Source organism: Bombus vancouverensis, chromosome 9, assembly GCF_051014615.1.
Source record: "Bombus vancouverensis nearcticus chromosome 9, iyBomVanc1_principal, whole genome shotgun sequence".
Taxonomy (NCBI): domain Eukaryota; kingdom Metazoa; phylum Arthropoda; class Insecta; order Hymenoptera; family Apidae; genus Bombus; species Bombus vancouverensis.
The window spans coordinates 13,297,023-13,317,152 of record NC_134919.1 but is presented as its reverse complement, the minus strand read 5'-3'; the positions used below and the strand labels follow the sequence as shown (position 1 = coordinate 13,317,152).

Here is a 20,130-nt window from a genome sequence, read left to right as displayed (position 1 = left end):
GAACCGCGCGACCGAGACCGCGAGTCTTCGACATTTTCATTCGATCGTGCACGATCATTCTTCAGTCTCGGCTCGATACATTTCATAGACTCGTAATTACAGCTTGGAATCGCTGTACAATTTCAAAATCCGTGATTGAGTATGCGGAACATACTTTAAAACGCGTTGGCTGTCGCTGTTGTTAGTTAAATTTAGTTTGTTTCTTCGAGGAAAAATATTTCTTATTTTTTTTTTTTTTTTTTTTTTTTTTTGGAAAAAGGTATAATTTTTAACGATAATGTTCGTTATGCCGTTTTCTTTCGCAATGAGAAAATAAAATGTTGCCTCTCGAGTTTCCGTATAAAAATGTTGCACAAAGAAACAAGAGAACAAGTGTTTCAGTTTCTTGCGAAGTCGTTCGTTAATACGTGAGTTGCCGCGTCGTTGATCCTGGAAGAATAACTCGCCTAACAAAATGGCGTTCCTTTCGAGGGTTTCGAGGTGGAATGCTGGCAGCGTAAAGCATCGCCCGTAAAGTCGAGTTAAGAGGCTCGTTCGAATTCGATCTCGCACGACAAAGATCCTCGATTCTTCAATTGCTTTCGTCCAATGTTTCCTCGAGGAACAGTTCGTTCCTGCTACTGAATTATGTGGAAGATTGACCTGGCTGTAAACGGAAGGTTCTTTTCTCTCGGCACACGGAGACGAGTGGAACAACTGACAACGATGGAATGGAAAATAAAGATGCTTCGGTAACTTTGGATCTTTCTTTTCCCGAACAGTATCAAATCAAGTATACCGAAGCTTCTTTCTTTCGATTACTTTCAAAGCGACAGTCGTTTTCTGATAAAATACATTTAAATACATCTCGATTTATTTGTAGATTTATTTGTCCAATTTGTCGCCAGAGGATGATGAAATAGAAACAAATAAAAATACGCGTACAATATGCGAAGAGGTACGTTCGACGAGATTATTTTGAAATGGCTGACAAGAGCAACCGCAAGGACAAGCAGAAAATTAAGTGTCTGATTCAAGGAGGAAAGTAATCGTTGAAATGAAGCATAATCCCCCGGACATTAGGAATTTTCATTTTTAATCCACTCGTTTCCGCGCACAATTTGCTGTGAGAGTGGCGCATTACCAGACGACAAGAACAAAACGTTCGTCTCCCTCTCGCCCACTATCAAAATGGCTCGCGACAATAACGCGTCGTTGGTAAAGACGGCGATGCGACCGCGCGATTCATCGTATCGCGTCGCGTAGTTCTCAGCGGATGAAATCAGTAGATTCGAGGGTCCTAGACCCGCGTGGTCGTTTAAACCGATGAACAGGAAGAAAAGGGAGGAAAGCTGAAAGTTTGGCTCGTTTCAAGGATATAATCCACCGCGCAAGGAGAAGAAAGTAACGAAGAATCGAGTTACGTTCTCCACCCCCGACGGGCTCGTTCCTCTTCAACCCTCTTCCGCTCTACTTCGATCTCGCTTCGGGACTCTCTTCGTCCACTGTGGCTCTCGTCCTCCCGTAAAGAAGCCCAGCTAAGAAAGCGTAATGACGCGGAAACGGCTCAAATGACCCGCGAATTTTCACTGGACGAGTCTTCCTACTTGTGCTTATGTTTAATAGGCGACCGATGTCGTAAGTTGACGTAAATTGTGCCGAGGTATTATCATTTGCACGGCGAATTTATGGTAATTTTCGACTCGATTTCAACTACGATCTACTCTATCGTATCAAGCGTACTGTACACTATCATACGGTATTTCCAACTTCTTAAAATTTTCATTTTTAACTGACTTATCAAAGAACAAGCTTTCTATCCATCGATTATTTATAGCACAAATGCGGTGTACCTATTTGCATTGGTTCGATAAGTGAAATAAGAGATTAATTTCTTTTCATTTCAAAATCTGTTTGTTTTCGCGATTACCAGCTGACTGATCGAAATTATCCGTCTTGTAAAAGGCTGTCTGTTATTTCGCCCGGAAAAAGAGACGATCGGCCAGCTCGGTGTTTTCTGAAAAATTCGATTCTTCTTTACAGACGGGACATGACAGGTGGATATCCTCGATAAAGGACTGAGAAGGACTCCAGTTCGAGTGCCTAGAGAAGACGTTAACACGTTCTAAAGGCCGCGCTAACGCTGTGTAAACAGCGCTCAACTCCTAAATTAGCTCTTCTCGGTCGGGTAAAATAAATATTTTCGTGTCGGACCATCGTTAACGGATTATGAAAATCCGTTTTTTTATTATTGCACTTGGTAGCTCATCTGGACAGTATCAGCAATTGTACGATCTAAAATTATATGGTCATCCATAAAATACATCGATGTTCGCCAGTTTTCAATTTCGTTCATCTAAATTTTCAATTTGTTAGATTCCTCAATTTCTCCAATACTCTCTTCACTTTTTTCATTTTTAATTTTCAAATTCAAATTTAAGCTTCGCTATTCGGTGTCCATTCGTTTATACATTACGGAGCCCAATAAGCAAACCAAAACAAATGTACGGTATTCAATTAATGCCAACCTCTTCTCTCTCTCTCTCTCTTCCTCTTCCTGTTCGTATAAGAATTAAATAAGCCCATAGGCTATAAATTCCATAGAAACGACAAATCGTTGCGAGGCTAGTCACTTAATTAAATTCTCCCGGATTGCAAGGACAGTCGGATCTAATCCCCCATAACAGATTTCGCGTGCTCGACTCTTGGATCGAGGCGTGATTACTCACGGGTCCCGGTTAGAAAATCGTCCGTAGGAAATTTCGAGGCAGGCCCCTGCCAATTATTGATTTTGTCTTTTCGATGGTCACGGACGCGACAGGAAAGCGATGCACGCGCACACTCGCGGCGAAAGGCTACGCACAGAAGGGTGTTCGCGTGTATACTGCAGGCCGGAGGGGTTACAAAGCTACGAACGCATTAAATACTCGAGAGCGCAGTGTCCTCGGATGAGCTTTACGTACACCGACACACACTTGGACAGGCGCACACAAACAGCCAGGCACGCACGCGATACGCACAAAGGCAGAGGCTAAATTGATTGCGTCTAAAATCCAACGAGCTTTCTCGGCTTTTCGTTCCCAGCCGCGACCGCGGCAACGCGAGCACGAAGATGGCGAGGTACAACCTTTGTAGCGGGGCGACGAGTACGTTTCACAAAAATATAACCTTGCAAAGAGGCTTTCTCTTTTTTCTTTTACTATCTTTCTCCCTACTACCACGCTTTCTGCCCCTTCATCCCGCTTCTCTCTGTGGATGCATACCTCTCTGAAAACGGATCGCCCTCCCTTCCGGAGGTTGGAGAGCTCCGTTTCACGTCACGCCACCACGATAAATAAGTTTTTCGCCGAAAAACGTACTGATCAAAAGGAATTTTCCGCGTTGCTAGCCCGATGGAGTTCGAGAAATGGCTTATTGCGGAAATTTTGGATAAAAGGGGAGTTTCGAGGATTTAATATTTCGAAGATCGTGTAGAAACATCGAGAGAGTTTCGATAGGATGAGTAAATTATATTTTAACGACAATTTGATAGGAAATTGATTCGATAAAGCGGTTTTTAAAAGCGAACGCTCATGGATTCGGTAACTATGGCAAATAAGGCTGTTAGTAAAAATAGGAATTGTACTGATCAAAAGAAATTTTCAACGCACCGGTAATCGTAAATCGTGAAACGACTCGAAAATACGCGGATTCAATGGCACGCGTAATTTCGCGTGGTCGTTTTTTTTGGTTCACAGCGTTTTTACGTATAATAGCCCGCGATTACGTGACAATTCCAACATGTTGCAACAATGTGGGATACAATGTTTTTCCGAAATCAATTGATCGTGAACTAATCGCGAAAAAAGATTCGTCTCGATGAACAATGGCGCTTCCCATTTAAATAGTCGGACTGTCGTTTCTCTCTGTTTCTATGACGTTGACATAATTTCCAATGAATGGAATTAAAGTCGAATTATAGGATTTTCACGTGTGATTCAGCGGGCAACAATTCCCGTCGGGGGACGATCCTAATCCTGTCGTAAGAAGCGACCGATCGTACGCGCATAAAAGCAGCCCAAACCTATGGGTACATCGTCGACCTTCGAATCCAATAGCCCATGGAGTCTGCAACCCTCATAATAGGGTTGTGGCCGGTGACGGCTTCGAGCTCATGAATTTTCTATCGCTCGTAGCCGAATGATTAAATGATCTTTACCAATGAAGGGTGCGGCCTTTTGACTTCTGCGTGTCTAGACAGACACTGACAAGTGGCGTTCACCCCTATTGACGCTTAAGCATCCCCAAAGAGCTATAAAATTTGGATGAAATTATCCGAAAAAGTATATCGATTATCTTTCGTACGCGGAGAAACTATATAGTACGAGTGACACTTGTATTTTTCCTCTTGGATCTATTTATGGAATAATAAAATAGTCGACAAAGAATTACGTATTTAGTAAAAAATATCGAGTTTGAGATATCCACGCGTTCGGTAACCAATAAAACAAAAATCTACGAAGTCTCTGGAGCGAGGATGCACAAATCACGAGGATGTTCACGCGTCAGTCGATAATTTAGCGAACGACAGTACGCATCAGACAGTTTCTTAGGTCGATGATTCTTGGAAAGGAAAGGAGGCCGGTCGAAGCTCGTAAAACCAGCGGCAAACAAAGCGATGAATTCCGGTTGGCCGCGTTCCACCCCAAAAATTGACCAATAACGCGCATCTCGAGTATCCCCGGAGCGAGATCATGTGAGCGGTCGGTGGCGCGAACGTCGACTAGCAAATAAATAAGGGTCTCTCCGCGGCCGAAATCGGACTCGCGGAATATCTAGCAATTTGGGCGTAGCAGGATTGTCAACGGTACCGCTTATAAATTCTAATAAACCCCATTGCGCCACGACGAAATCTGGAGAGAGTGGGTGGCGAATGGCGAACGCTCGATCTCGAAGGCGCATCAGGGGTTGAAGCGGGGTATACGCGAGCAAGGGGATACCGTTGAATACGGATATAAATCTCGACTAACCGAATTAAGTTAGAAGCATGGACCGAAGTTTCGCCACGCCCTCGTCGCCGATGAAACGCTATCGAAACCCGGAGTCTGCGTGCTGAAAATTGTAGCCAGACAGAGGAAGAGGAAACAGGTCTGCAAATTGAAGAATGACACGAATAGAAGAAACCGCGGGTCAAAGACGCATGGTATTTTAACGTTAATTAATCTAGGGAGCGTCACACTAATTCCCACATCGAGATGAAAAATACTTCTAAAAAAATTAACATTTGTAGTTGGATAGAGATCTAGGTTGGCGTCGTTACTACTGGTCCGATACTTCTAACACACTCCCAAGGCCGTCTCTTTCCACAGGAAAGATCCTTCCGTTTGGCGCTTCATTCGTTCGGATCGACTACTGCGCGTCGCGGAGTCCTTGCGCGATTAAACGTAGGGGACATCGTGATTGCGATTTCTATTAATGCGATCCTCAGCTCTTAGATGTAAACCACGTCCAATAAGACTTAGATAATAACGTTCGGTTAGCGTAACGACTTGATCGGGTTTCCTGTTGCATAGGATCGATCGTCCCAATCAGGAGATTCTCGGATAATCAACTAATCGATGCTTGGTGTTGTGGGAAATCGAATTAATCTAGAAAATTAACTTAGGATAACACGCTGTACGAGCGACATAATCAATCTACGAGCAACACCTTGTATAAGGAGCTTGATGGTTTTTAAGTAACGTAAGTGGTAAACTATCGAAAATTGTCAACTCCACTGTACATATAATTGCGGACCACTCGTCGTTCTAATCTAGTCGATATTAATTCACTCTCTTGCGAGATCCTTTCTGGTTGTTGGGGCTAAGTCATGATTAACGTCCGGGACCCTTCTCGTGGTCCTCCGTCCAGCAAGTGTCCCACCTAATGATGTTCCGGCGCGTGCCACTTCGCAGCATGGGGTCTATCCCTGAACCCCATGCTCTCAGCTAACCGAACTATTTGCTGGCCGATGACCAACGAGCACGGTCGTACATGCTTGTTCGCGCATTATGTCGCAAACAAGCGATGCGTTTTTCGAGGGTTAATGCGACTTCGCAGGTCCATCGCATGCGTTTCTTATTGGACGAGATTAATTGGCTTACCGGCACCCTAGGTTAGCTTGTGGGAACTCAGAGAACCATTATTCGCACTGTCGATCATCGTATATCATTTCAAACGATCTGTAAGAATATTTGATATAGTGTGATTCGATAGTTTCACCGCAGTATAGTAATAAGCGATAGCTTCCCCACTTGTCACGCGTTTACGACGAGTCTCTCTTGTTCGTACGAGTCTTTCTTCGGATAAAGCTATCACGATCGCAAAGATGCTCGTCTCGAGGATCCTTCGCGAAGTTGAAATACGATTGCTTTTTTGCGACGTGTAGCAATTGATGAGACAAAAGACATTGGAGGGGATGAAGAAAAAACAGAAAAAGATAGCTTTGGGAAAGAAAGCGTTTAATAAGTACGTAACGGGTATCTAATACGTTTCGGCATCGGTTTGAGCTTTGACGATACGGGCGTTGAACAGGGGTTCGAGAGATCACGTGGAACGGTGGGAGTGCGGAGTGGCGAAAGAGGGAGAACCAGAACTCGATATCTCATTATCGGTCGATCGTAAATTGAAGTTACCGGTGGGGAGTAACGAGATCTCCAATTATCCTTAGGACAGTATCAGTTTGTGCGGCGCGTGTAGGTGTTAGCGTGGCGACGATTCGAAGGTGGTAGGCATTCGCCGATCTTGGTGTTCTTAGCTCGTCCGTCGAGCAAGAATGCTCGGATTGCGAAAAACAATACCGGCCAAACTGCTAAGAGAAAAATAACGGTCTCGTTTTCTTGCGTTCCGTTGGCAATTTCGTTTCTCTCTTTCGCCACTTTCCCACTCTTTCTTTCCTTCCGCCTTGCCACCAGTTCTTCTATCCTGCGTGGTATTCCTGGCTGGCTGGCTGCCTCTCTTCACGGCGGAAATCAAAAAGCTTTCGGTTAGGTAGACCTTCGAGGACCCTCGTCCTGCTAGTACCTGACGGCAACTCTTCAGCTTCAGTTTCAATACATCGTGCTGGCATCGAGCTCGAGTGTTGCAGCAAGAAGCAGGCAGGTGGGTGCCGTCGACTTGTTCTCTCTATCGGTATCTCTCCCTCCCTTCTCCTCTTCGATACTCCCCTACCATCTAGCTGAACCTCTTCTCGTCCTCCTTCTATCGTTCTCTCTTCCTCCGTTGATCTCCTCCTCCTTCGACGCCCTGTTCGCTTACTCTCTTTCGTATGATCGTTGGCTATCTCTGACTTTCGCGACTGTGTATCTTGTATCGGTGTATTGGTAATCCATAGCAAGTTACCGCGGGTTCCTCTTCTCCTACTTTGGTGCAGCCCCCGACATCCACCCTCTTTACTTCGCCTCGTATCTACTCCGTACCAACACTAACCATCCTAACTTAGACGCCGCTGTAGCATTCATTTCGAGTCTTTCCCTCGATCTTCCTATCGATGTCCTTCTCTTCATCTCGGTATCGCTCGCTGCATCTGCTTCTCTTGCTCTGCTCGGTACTCTGCCTCTCTTTTCTTCCATTCTTCCCTCTTTGCCCCTTTCCGCTATCCCTGGTTCTCCCCGTCGCACTTTATATATCGGCCGTCCCTCTCTCTTTATTCCCATTCCCATTCTCATCCTCTTGTTTTGGTCCAATAGTCAGTCGCCGGTCTGATCGATGATACGCCAACAGCCAGCACTGCGCATGGCCGACTAAATACAAACTCACTCCTTATTATACCGGGTGTGCCAATAAAGGGGGTGGCGGGACAGAGAATGGGAAGAACGTGGCGGGTGGGAGAGAAGGAAGACGAGAAACCCACCGCTGGAGTTCTCGCTCCTTCGAGTCGACGAATGCCACCATAAAGGATCCTCTTCCTCTTCGTTGCCGTTGCTGCTACCGCTGCTTCTGCAATGCAGACCCCAACCTCTGCCACCCTTGCCTTCGCCTGTATATCCATTCTGCCAGCGTACTTCGATATCTCTGTCTTTGTCTCTTGGTAAGCTATTCCAGGATGCCGAAGGATAATCCCAGTACGCGATTTCCGATCCCGAACATCCGAACGAGTCATTCGCGATGAACTCGACGAACTTTTACCGATTCTAGTCGCCAAGTTTTCTATAGACTCTTTCCTCGCTTCGTTTTATGAGCTTTCCTCGGACGCGGCGTGTTACTTATTTCTACGAACTTCTTCGATTACCATGCTCTTTCTCGTTTCTCATATCATATGACCTCGTCGTCGTTTCTTTCGGATTGTTTGCCCGTTCTGAACATCGACGAATCTATTCCGGATCAAACTCCTCGATGGTTTATTCTCGTTAACGGTACAAACGAAATAGAAGTTGAACGGCAAGTGTTTGTTCTGAAATAGAAGTCGAAGGAGAGAATCTCGAAGATAAGGTACTACAATGAACCGGTCGGGTTCGAGGGATGTTTAAACTCTTCGTAAGGATGCAATCGCCGTCGTAAAGTCACTTGAAAATCGAATAACAGCTTTATGATCGGTACAGTCATTTACGCGTCAGTGGATAGAACGACTGCCCCCCGATCAATGAGAGATTTCCTACAGGATTCTCTCGTTTCGCGCGACCATTACCATTTCCGCGATGTAGCCTCAATCCCTTTCATTTCTCCACATCCTACTCTCTCATCTGCTTTTCCGCTTTCATCTTTCTGGAATGACGGGCTATTACGTTCGATTACGCAGTTTCTGGCTTTGAATCGTGAAATAATCTTATCCCGGCCGATCGACGATGTCAAAGATCTCAAGTGGCGAAAATTAAAAAACACCACTGGTAATGTCAGAGCGTTTTTCTTTTTTCTTTTCTTTTTTCTTTTCTTTTTTTTTTTTTTTCTACCGTGGAATTAACGCCAGCTCTTTAGGAAAGCGGGACTCGTAGACGGATTAAATTTTGAAAGGGCCAACCGTTTCCGTTTTTCCTTATCAATGAGACAAAAGCGCATTTTATCAGAGAACGGGGCAACATTTGCATGAGTATTTTTTCGCGCCTGCGGGGGAAGGTAGGTCGCGGGAAAAAGGCCGGCCAGCTTGTTCAAGCCTAGGCGGAAGATAATTTCGGGGTGGCAGCACAAATTGACAGGGCAACGCATTTCCATTCATTCGAATTACGTTCCAATTCTGCTGGTGACTTTAGCATTGTTGCTACAAATTGGTACACGCCCTGGCCTCCGGCCCAGGCCACCCCCACGTGCGTCTGCCTTGTACACACGTTTCACAAATGATGCGTGTGCAGGTCTTTTTAAATAACATCCTCGAACGATCACGTATGCCGATTACGGCTACGAGAAGACTATCGCTGACGTATTTAATATTGTTGAATAAAATACATTACACGTAGTTTCATAGCTGTTCTTAGTGACGTTTTAGAGATAATTTTAGCGACGTGAATAATGTACAGTTTTTTCTTTCTCTCTTTTTTTTTTTTTTTTTTTTTTTGATTAAATAGAAGCGAATTAAATACAGAATGAGAGTAAAAACTCATAACCTTTTCATTCGATCTGAACACTGATAAACGTAAAAGAGAAATCTGGTACATATGTAAATAGCGATCCACCATTACCGGTTATATAGAAATATCATTTTCCACTCGTTCGATATTACGGCTAATATTGCGAGCGTATAAAACACTGTCTCAAGTTGCAGTCATGAAACGTTATCAAACAATAACCGTACAAGGGAATTGAACGTTTAAATTGCAACAAACACGAACATATTTTGTACGAGAAGCGAACGCTAATCTGCACATTACAATTACTAACTTCTCAGTTACGATTAGTTTGCTTAGTTCAGAGACGGTAATGTGCAAAACTTGTCGGAAATGGAGCTCGTTAAAATTGAAACTCGTACGGGGATACGAGCATGACCGGAGGAAACGACACGTGACTCCTCTCTAGGTGGTCCGATGATCAGAATTGTTAACAAGTAGTCTAACAGGATGCCGAACCGCGAAAAACAGGATAACGAACTCCAAGTTGATCGTTTAAGCGGAATAGTTAACTACGAACTGCCGTGGAACCGCACGCATGAAACTGATCGCACGTCGCGCTCATAGTGTTCCAATTAGTAGACAATGATCATTAAACGGACAAGTGGGTCCAAATACATCGTCGGTGAAGTTCTGTCGGGCTTGGTAATTCTAGGCCCATAATGGGCTGCTAATAAGTAGTCTTCCACTTGATGTGACTTCCACTATTAGTCATAGTGTTTTCTCCAGCTGTATTCGTTCTTTCTCATCGTTGCTTGAAAAAATTGCTGCTTCGTGAATTTGCGAGAACACTGACTATACGTATTTCCCAAGGATGGATCGCGATGCCCCTGGCATGGGTGTCTTTCGCGTCCAGACAACCTTCTTTTTTTTTTTACATACTTTTACATTCTGATATCGATTATTTTTTCATATGCGTTATGCCTTAGTCGAGTTTTACGACACGCTCAGGATTACGTTGGGTCTATTCTTCGCTCGACATCGCAGAAGGATACCGATTATAAGTTTACGAAATAAATGTTACGAATTTGTTGTTTCAGGTCTGGTTCCAAAATCGGAGAGCAAAATGGCGTAAAACTGAGAAGTGTTGGGGCAGAAGTACCATAATGGCGGAGTATGGCCTGTACGGAGCAATGGTGCGACACTCTCTACCGCTTCCAGAGACTATACTGAAAAGTGCCAAGGAGAACGAATCGGTAGCGCCATGGTTGCTAGGTAAAAATCATGAAAATTTCCTCCTAGACTGTTGAACGAACGAAAACATTAAGTTTTGCTAACTTCATAGATGATTCTGATGTCTCATTTTTAAGAAACGAGAGTACAAATGAATACGGGGTATTAAAATAATCTATCGATCGACTCGTCGGTTACCCGTTTTGTTAAAAGTAACACTGTTGAAGTCGTAAGCAATGCTTAATGAGAACTATGCCCCGCCCTTGCAGAAAATATACAAGTCTCGACTTTGTTTTTCTGTTCGTCTCTGTCAGCTCAATCATCTAAGACGAGCAGCTTTAGTCAAGATATCGAAAATAATCAAGAACTGATTGACTGTGGCCCCGCAGGGATGCACCGGAAGTCAATCGAAGCAGCGGAACATCTCAAGTCCGGCGGAGAGGACAGCGGAAACGATCACAATGGAAGCGGAAGCAGCCCCCATCATAATCATCATCAAGGTGGACCGACCAGCTCCGAGAGCGGACAGGAAAGTCAGGACGGTATGGGACCTTCTTCGTCGTCAGGTGATTATTACCTTGGAATTCTTTTCATTTCGCGTGTCTACGGGTCGTGATTCCACGATACGAAAGATATTAGGAACGTTCGAAGTTCTTCATTCGTTGCTCGTGGAAAGGAAAACAGGGATAAGGCGACTCTTTGTAGCGGATACCCATCGAAACTTAGATTAATTTCGTAAAACTTTTGCTTATCAGGAATCGTTCAGGATACGGAACAGCTGAGGAACGAGAGCATCGCCTGTTTGAGGGCGAAAGCGCAGCAGCATCAGCTGCAGTTGAGTCTACAACCTACGGCTGCGCCCACCAGCACCTCGTATCCTGCAGGCCCGCAGTCCAGCACGCTTCATGCCTCCGTTTAATCACCGTTTCGACATTCCTTCCACGAGTCATCGGAACTAAAAGACGTTCAATACTGTAGAGAACAATCTCGTTCGAACTTTAAACGCTACGTTTTCAGCAAGAAATTTTGCCAATCATCGTCGCGACCGAGTTTCAGAGGAAATGGAAGCTCATCGAAGAGATCGCGTCAGCGGACTCGCTAGTCGGTCGCCACAAAAATTGTTCTTCGTCTTTTCTTCGAGTCGCAGAGCTTCGCGATATCATTACCGAGTCTAATTTCGACGAATCAGGGTAAACGTCTATAAAAGGTACCTATACGACAGTTGTACAGACAACATATACCGTACACACATATACACACAACGAATACGAATCGTTCGCGTTCGAACGATCAGGCTAAATCATCGAAGCGCTGATCGATATCGCGCAGAGCCTACGCAATTCTCGCATTTCGCGTCTCACCTTCGAACGAATCGACAATAGGAGGAAGCGTCGATCACGAAGGGGACGAACAACGAGAATTACTTCGAGTCGGTCCTCATTCAACGAAACGGTGGCCTATGGACGGCCAAGTACAATGACGAATCATCGATCGCGGTGTGACAAAGCTCGCTTCCACCCGTCGACAGCGACTCGTTCTCGCGATTCGTTGCGTTCCTCGAGGTTCACCCCTCGAAACAGCCTCCCGTATCGGCGATCGTGTGTCAAAATCGTGGAAATTTGACAGGCAAGTTACGGCAGGTGGGTGTCTGCGCGAGCGAGTCGCAGGTGAATCGACGCCAAGTGGAAGGCGAACAACTAATTAGGAGTTATAGCCGCTTTAAATAGTGCGAGTATAAATATATACATATGTATGGAGGAGCGTGTTTGCTGCATCGTGATTACGTTAATTACAGTGAGTCAAGAGAGGAAGAGATAGAGAGAAAGTGAGCGCGTGAGTATGCCTGCGTACCTTGAAACGAACATTTCGCCTTTAGGAGATCACCGGAATGATTTGCAACGAACAACAAGCTAAATAAATTACCATGACGAGTGAGACGAGTTTACGAATTAAAAATTACCCGACACATCGAACTTCGACGCTTCGAACACGCCTTCTGTGACGTTGCATCGGAGCGACATGCTTCCCAGTTCACGAGAAGTTGGAAAATCGTTTGAAAATTTGCGATAGATGCCACAATTGCGGATTAATTGATCATTAAAGAGTACGTGTTGAGCTCATGCGTGCGTGTGCTAGAGAAAGAAAGAGATATGTTTTTGCGGATACCACATATGCGTGTGTAAGAGAGAAAGAGAGAGAGAGTGTGTGTGTGTGTGTGTGCGCGCAACGGAAAATCTTTATTAGAGAACACTTCCTATACTCAAGTACTTAAAGAAGACGTAACTGTTGTCAAATGTGCAATATATCGGTATAAGTTCTAGCTGGATAAGGCATTATACTTTATTTACGGATACAATTATGTGAGGTGGTTGTCAGGGTAATGGTGCGTCGACGGTCGGGCAAGAAAGGTCAAAGCTGACTAAAATTGGTCGCAATAGGATGCAATCTACGAGTTAACGAGAGGATCTTTAATTCTCTGTGCATCTTTGCAACGATCGCGAAATTTCAAAACCGCATGACCCAAAGAAACGGAACTTTCTACGACGTAGAGACAATTATCGTATTAATTCGTTACTCGTTACGCGATTCAAAGATCAAGATGAATAATTTCGGTATATCAATGTTGGCACAGAGAATTGTTAAAAAATATTGTAAAAAGAGTATAAATTTTTTCGATAGTATATTTAAGAGTTTCTCTCGTCTTGCATCCTGTTTGTTAACAAAGAAGCAATTACTAAAGTAGACGTTGTTTCCACAAAGATATTCACGTGTAATTTTTATTCTTCCACCTCGAGGACGATGTTCGCGCCGCGCTGGCACCGTTACCTTGCTCCTGCCCACTGTATATAAATATATATAAATACAAAGTATATATATATAAATATACATAAAAAAATATAAATGCGAATATATGTGGTTACGAGGCACCCTAAGCCGGACGAATCTCTTTGCGATTTTTGTGTTTACAGTCGATCTCGTGATCGTGCACCTCACGTTTTCAAGCATTAATTACCTTTCTGATTCGCGTCACTTTTTCACGTTTTGTTCTTTCTCGACGTGAGAATAAACCTTCGATTTAAATATGGACGAAGGGCATCTCAACCAGCAAAGAGTTTCGTTCGTCTTAGATCCACCGGATTATAACACGTAACGTAACGCACTATAATTTAAACAAAACAATTACGGGATGAGGTAACCACATGCTACATTGAGGCAGGAACGAAAATGGAGGTAACGAAAGGAACACTGCTGTTGTTTGTAAGACACACTTAACAACGCGCTTCGGATCTCAAGCGAATTCCCTGTATCCGAATGCTCCAACGCATGCATAGTAGTCGGCTAGTGTATGTAATAAATAAAATTTCTGAACAAAACGATACTGCATTGTTTCCTTATTATTCGCTCTCCCCACCCCCACCCTACCTCTTTTTATCTCTTGTGTTTACGTTCTTTGACGTTATTTTACCTAAATAAGTTACTAGAATAGTTACGATTTTGAGGTTTCAGTACTGGATATTCATTAAAGACGAGACAATAATTTCGTTCGAGTTATTTGAGAAAATATTCAAGCAACTTGCATGGAAATGAAAACAGTAAACTGCTTTCTGCTTTCGCTATATTAACGATGCGGCAAGACTTTGTTTCATTAAGGCCAACAATTACGTCTAATGATGCCCTTGGATTTTTCAGGGGACGCGTTGAACTGCACTCGATAATTCTCATTTAAAAAAACGAATTATGGGCTTCGATGTATTGTGAAATTTTTCTTCTGACGGTAATGGCACCCGATATAGAAAGTCCTTTGACGCGAAAAAATAATTAAAAGTTTATTAATTATCGCGCAGTTTGAATTTAGACAGAGCGATATAAAAATAAGTCAGCGGCCTAAATTTTTAACGAATGCCCGAACATCGTTAATATGGTTAGGATTTAGTATTGAATTTATTTTTATTTTATTTGCTTCGTTCTCTTTCTTTCGCTTTTCTTTCTTTTTTTTTCTTTGCCACATTTAACGTGGATTCTTCTATTCCAAAATTTGACGAGTGTTATTCGAAATAAAAATTCGTACTTCGTCACAAAAATCAGTTTCTAACTAAGCGTACATAAAATAATAATTTACAGATGTCGTATAGATAGTAACAATTCGTAGAAAATTATTTGCATATGCTTCGTATTCGATAACATGACGACATCTATAGAAGTGCAGGGAAATCGGTATTATGCTTGTCCTGCGGACATCCTATCGAAGTTCACTCTTTACCCGTCGGTAATTTATCGGCAACCGGTATTTTTTGAATCACGGAAGATTAATATCGAAAAAAGAAAAGAAAAAGACTGAAATATTTAACGAACGAAAATTGGAAGCTGTTTCAAATAAAAGAACCTTTATTGATCAATAAAACCTTTATCTGACCAATAAAAAAAAAAATTAAGATAAAAAAGTGCTAGTGAAGATTTGAATTTCACGTTTATTCGGTATATTTTATATATATATATTAATACATGTGACATTAAGGACGCAGTAATATATTATCGGGCTGCCGCCATCGACAAGAATAGGACATCGATACTGAATATTTACAAAAATACAAAAGCTTACAAAACATCGACTGCTATACAACGAACTCTTGTCTAATCTTTTCGCCTTCTCTGGTCTACACATCGAAAACTAACACGAATTCCATCAACGACTCGGCAATTATTAACGAGCTTCTAAATAATCTAATTAATTATTAGGTCCTTTTCTAAAATACAAAATCAGACTTGTAGGTTTCCCGAGGCTGAAATAGAGTTGCAAGTATGCAATGGCCCTCTCTGGTATGTTTCTCAGTATATAAAAAGAACACGCTGTTCTCAAAAAGCATCGAAAATTTTGGTAAGAATATTCGTCGACGTATGAAAATCGAAGTCTTTTCAAAATTGTAACAGGTCTATCGTTCTTAGGATCGCGTTGCGTTTTCTCTCTGTTCGTTATCTCTCCTTGGCCCGATCGCTACGATGTTCTTTCGTCGAAGTTTTGCAAATCACTGCCGTTAAACGCGGACTACCTTAATGAACAAACGCATAATGACTATATACAGAAAATTATCGCGTGATACCCTTGCCTGACTCGTAACACAAACGCTTTTTAACAATGTACAAACTTGCGTTCGCTCAGTTTTTCGATTTTGCAATTTTTATGCAATGTCGCTTAATTTTAATCGTCGTATACGATGATAAAAACACAAAATTCTATTTGGTTATCATTGTGTAAAAAAAGAGAAATTATCGAAATTGAGTGCGCTAAAGCATCGTTAATCGTACGACGCTTTGGTCTTGTCAATTTAAAGATCGCGTTCTCACACGATTTCGTATTCCTGGATATTTCTTTGCCGTATTTCTTACGCAACATCGAACACAGTGTCAGATATGTGCAGGAATAACTGTAAAAACGAAACATGAGATTCGATTAAGAATATAAGGTGTATACAATTTTCCGAATTTATGATCGAACAAACTTCACGAAACATAATGCACCAAACGAATTACGATCGGTGAATTAGGAAGACTTTAGAGATAATGAATTAAAGAGGAATTACATCCGAAGATAATACTACGTAATCGATGAAGGAATTTACGAAAAGTAAAAGTTTCGTAGTCTTCATTTTGTTATTCTATTTACACGTTTCGTACTTAATCCGTATCCGTTATTTCGATTCTCTCCTTTATTCCTACAGGGGAATTGATTTCCTTCAACGCAACATTCATGTTTCCTTTCTATCACATATTGTTTAAATCGTAAAATGATTCGAACGACGTTAACGTCACTAGCAATTCCAGAAAAGATTTCAATGTCTTTCCCTGGAATCTTCTCTGTGCGCGCTGTGTCTTCGCGATTCTTGGCCGCTCGGAGTCACAGGTCTGCGCTTTGATCTTTTAAATTTCGCGATATCCTCTCCGAAAACGTCGCCGGTTCGAAGAGCCGATATCAAGTCATCGAATTCACCCTTATTGTCGTTCTGTCCATTGCTATTGGCTTCGTTCTTTTTGCTCAAGGAGATACTGTTCAATATTCCCTCGCGAGAATTCTTTCTTTCCATTGTCCTCTTCCGAAGCTAATATAAATTGTTTCAAAGAATAAGATTACTCAAGGATTAGCGCAGAAGAAATACAACGCGAGTATCTCGCATTTTACGTACCTCTTGTTCTTGCTTTGCTCTTCGTTCTTCTTCCTCTATCTTCTTCCTCATATTTTCCACGTCTTGTCTGGCTTCAGCTAACGCCTGTAGGAAGTTTTCAAAAATGCCAAAGAACTCGTCTGGCTGCACGCCTGCTGAATCTTCGCCAAACAGCCTCACTGCTCGGTCAAACTATTCGCAGAAATTTCAGTCAATGGGTGAAAGAAAACTTGGCAATTGTATACAACCAGTCTGGAAACTTACTCTGGTCTTCATATCTTGGAACAGATCCTCCGCTTCCGCTAACCTACATGTAGCCTGTGCCTGGAAATCTCTCATTGCTGGTAAGAACATGTCTCCTTGAAGTACTTGAGACTGACCACGGTGGAATTCTAATAAAAAGTCGATAAAATTAAAGAAATCGTAAAACATAACATTAGGTTGTCCGAAAAGTGTCTTTCTTTTACAGACACGTCTTCTACAACGGCGTATCTTTATACAAACACGAAACCTAATCTGTCGATCGTTGTGATCTTTATTTTGGGGGAATAAAATGGGTCATACGTAATTCGATAAAATAATATCAAACGAAAAATGTTGCGCGTCCATTATTTTCTTATAAAAAGAAAGAAACTTTTCGTACGACCTAATAGTATTAATCAAGGCAATTACGAAGCATACCTATTTCCCTTTGAACGTCCTGAAGACCATTTTTCAAATTAGCCACCTCTTTCTGCAGATCAGCCATGCTAACTCTAGCTGCGGTTCGAACATGAGGCATATCCTCCTCGATATCCAACACCTCTCTAAACCTAGACTCAAGGATTTGAACCAAATAGTGCAGCAAAGTCGTGCCTTTGGAGCAAGAAGACTTGGTATCGACTAGACGATTCAAGGAAGCTAAGCGGAAACCGCAGGCATTCCCGCGAGCGTTTCCGCGATTTACGTAATTCCCTAGAGCTAAGACCAATTCCAGGAGCTTTCTAAGTCGCCGGGACCTGGCCACCTGTCGACTAGCTTCGAGCACCGCACGCATTCTCGGTGTCAATTCCGCAATGCTGGCAGCGAATTTCTTTTTGTAGTGAAGAGATCGTAATCTTTGCTCGTAATGCGGCACTCTGAAACGTGGATATCAGGAAATATCTTTTTAGAATGTCACCGAGTATTATCTGATCAAGTTTTATACCAGCGCAACGTATATACGATACTCCGTTTGTTTCGTTTGTCATAAATATTCGATTAAACGTTTGGTATGCATCGACAAAAACGTTATTTCTGGAAAAGAAAGGATCAACGATAGGAGGTATAGATCTACGTACTTGGATATTTGGTATAAGAAACAATCGGCCCTGTTCTGAAGCTCTTTCTGATGTATGTCCAAGAGAGCAGCTTCTTCAGACGATGGGATATACTTCAATAGTTGTTCAACCATGTCTATGTGCAGAATATTCTGTTGGTCCATAGAGAGGATGGTTCTAGTGATCTCGTTGTCGGACATTTTCAACTTGGACAACAAAATCGTGCAGTTCTGAGCTCTCCTCGAATCAATCACTGACATGGTCTTCTTGTTCTTTCCTAGGGTTCGCAGATCTTCGATCGAACCCTCCGCGGACACTCCGTTCTTTTGATAAGCGCAAAAGATTTTATCGATCGATTCTAGATCCATGACGTTATATAACTTCGTGTCATCGAGTTCCGACCATATAGTGCCTTGCAACTTTTGCTCCGGTATCTTCGACCAATTAAAGGACTTCAAGGGATTGCTCGGTTGAGGAACATTCTTGATTATCTCCACCTGGATACGTTTAATTCTTTTCATTATTCAATGTACTGCGGTAACTGAGAAAGTTGGCAATTGTTAAAGATCAAAGGTTATCCTACCTTCATCGGAGGAGGAGCTGCGGGCATTAGGCAAGGAGGTGGTGGAGGTGCCAAGGGCGGAGGCGGGGGCGGGGGTGGCATTGGTTTGGCTTCAACCTTCTCAAGAACCTCGTCCTCGACGATTTTAATCGTCGCTTTCGCATCGTCCGGTAAGCTTCCGGAAGCTACCAATTGTTCCAGCCTCTTCCTCTCCGATTTCTCGTTGTTTATCTGTCGAGATAGCGTCTCGACGTTGTCTTGCAATTCCGAAATCCTCTGCTTCGTCTCTATATGCATCGACGTCTCCTTCTCGAGGCGTTCTTTCACCCTTGCCAAGCTGGCCTCTATATCTTCCTAGAAAGGTAGGTCAGGTCACGGATGAGAACAAGAGCGGACAACGATCTCAATTTGGCAAGACAAGACGATAAATTACTTTCTCTTGTGTTCTTAGATCTAACTCTTGTTCCTTCTTGGCTAGTCTACTCGACATGTCGGAATTTTCTCGCTCCAACTCCTCTGCCTTCTTCCTGGCCGCGACGAGTTCTTCTTCCTTTGCGAGCAAATGAACAATTTCCTTCACGTTGATCTCAATCGGCGCGACGTCGGGATTCCTTGTGACACCTGTATCATTTCCTTCTGACTGGAGAACGATTTGTTGCACGATCCGATCGAACAGTAGCCAGTGTTGAGGATGGGAGCCATAATCGACTGGAAGTAATAGAGAAATAACAGATAAACATCTTCCTTTTCAAGCGAGTAGTACGAGTAAGTGAAAAGAAGATATCTTACGAGGTAATAGAAGACAGTGTTCCAAAAGACTCAACAAATGAGGATACGCAGCGGTATGACTGAGCTTTCTCCTCAATAAATCGAACATCGCCGTAGCGCTCTTCGTGTCCACGTGTTCCTTTTCGAACTTCCTCGCCAACTCCTTCTCGTCTTCGTTTCTCACCATTTCAAAGAAATCCAAATGCCTATCTAACGTCTCATTTTCATATTTTCTAAGCTTTTCGATAATCGGTTGAATACCGAGCATCAATAATTCGTATCTCAGGTGTAACCTAAACTCCAAAGTCACTTGACCTGGTCCATAATTCAACACCGCGTTAATGAACGACATGATCGCCGTCTTCAGAGACAGATTGTCTTTGTAGATACCGAAGTTCTTGTCCAAATCGTTTATAATACTTTGGAAACGTGTTCGTTCGGAATGATACTGCTGGAAATGTAGCATAGCTTCCAAGACTTTTCGATGACCACCTGGAACCAGGCAAACAGCGCCCAGAATTTCGAGAACGGATATCTTCGTTTTGATGTTTTCAGTCGCCAGCGACTGGGATATCGTATTGATGGCAGTAGGGTGCGCCAGTACGTGTGCTCTTCCATTCTGCAAAGACGATTAGAAT

The 20,130-nt window shown here is 42.9% G+C and overlaps 2 protein-coding genes across 7 annotated transcripts in view; one reads left to right on the top strand and one right to left on the bottom strand.

Moving 5' to 3' along the window:
• Window positions 1-14,067, top strand: part of LOC117163469 (uncharacterized) — a 50,568-nt gene extending 36,501 nt beyond the window's left edge. Inside the window, exons 5-7 of one of the 2 annotated variants that reach the window (XM_033345778.2) lie at window positions 10,574-10,748; window positions 11,096-11,272; window positions 11,462-14,067. In XM_033345778.2, coding sequence (XP_033201669.1) covers window positions 10,574-10,748; window positions 11,096-11,272; window positions 11,462-11,625 — 516 coding nt within the window. In that variant the 3' untranslated portion in view covers window positions 11,626-14,067. Of the gene's footprint in view, window positions 1-10,573; window positions 10,749-11,020; window positions 11,273-11,461 lie in introns of both variants that reach the window. The other variant, XM_033345776.2, reaches the window with a different exon arrangement.
• A 1,082-nt stretch (window positions 14,068-15,149) lies between these two features.
• DAAM (disheveled-associated activator of morphogenesis-like protein) overlaps window positions 15,150-20,130 on the bottom strand; it is a 43,469-nt gene continuing 38,488 nt past the window's right edge. For all 5 annotated transcript variants that reach the window (XM_033345761.2, XM_033345758.2, XM_033345757.2 and 2 more), the window contains exons 5-12: window positions 19,514-20,111; window positions 19,158-19,432; window positions 18,746-19,078; window positions 18,184-18,659; window positions 17,546-17,982; window positions 17,129-17,256; window positions 16,886-17,056; window positions 15,150-16,801 (exon numbers count right to left, since the gene is read on the bottom strand). In XM_033345761.2, coding sequence (XP_033201652.1) covers window positions 16,535-16,801; window positions 16,886-17,056; window positions 17,129-17,256; window positions 17,546-17,982; window positions 18,184-18,659; window positions 18,746-19,078; window positions 19,158-19,432; window positions 19,514-20,111 — 2,685 coding nt within the window. In that variant the 3' untranslated portion in view covers window positions 15,150-16,534. The remainder of the gene's footprint in view (window positions 16,802-16,885; window positions 17,057-17,128; window positions 17,257-17,545; window positions 17,983-18,183; window positions 18,660-18,745; window positions 19,079-19,157; window positions 19,433-19,513; window positions 20,112-20,130) is intronic.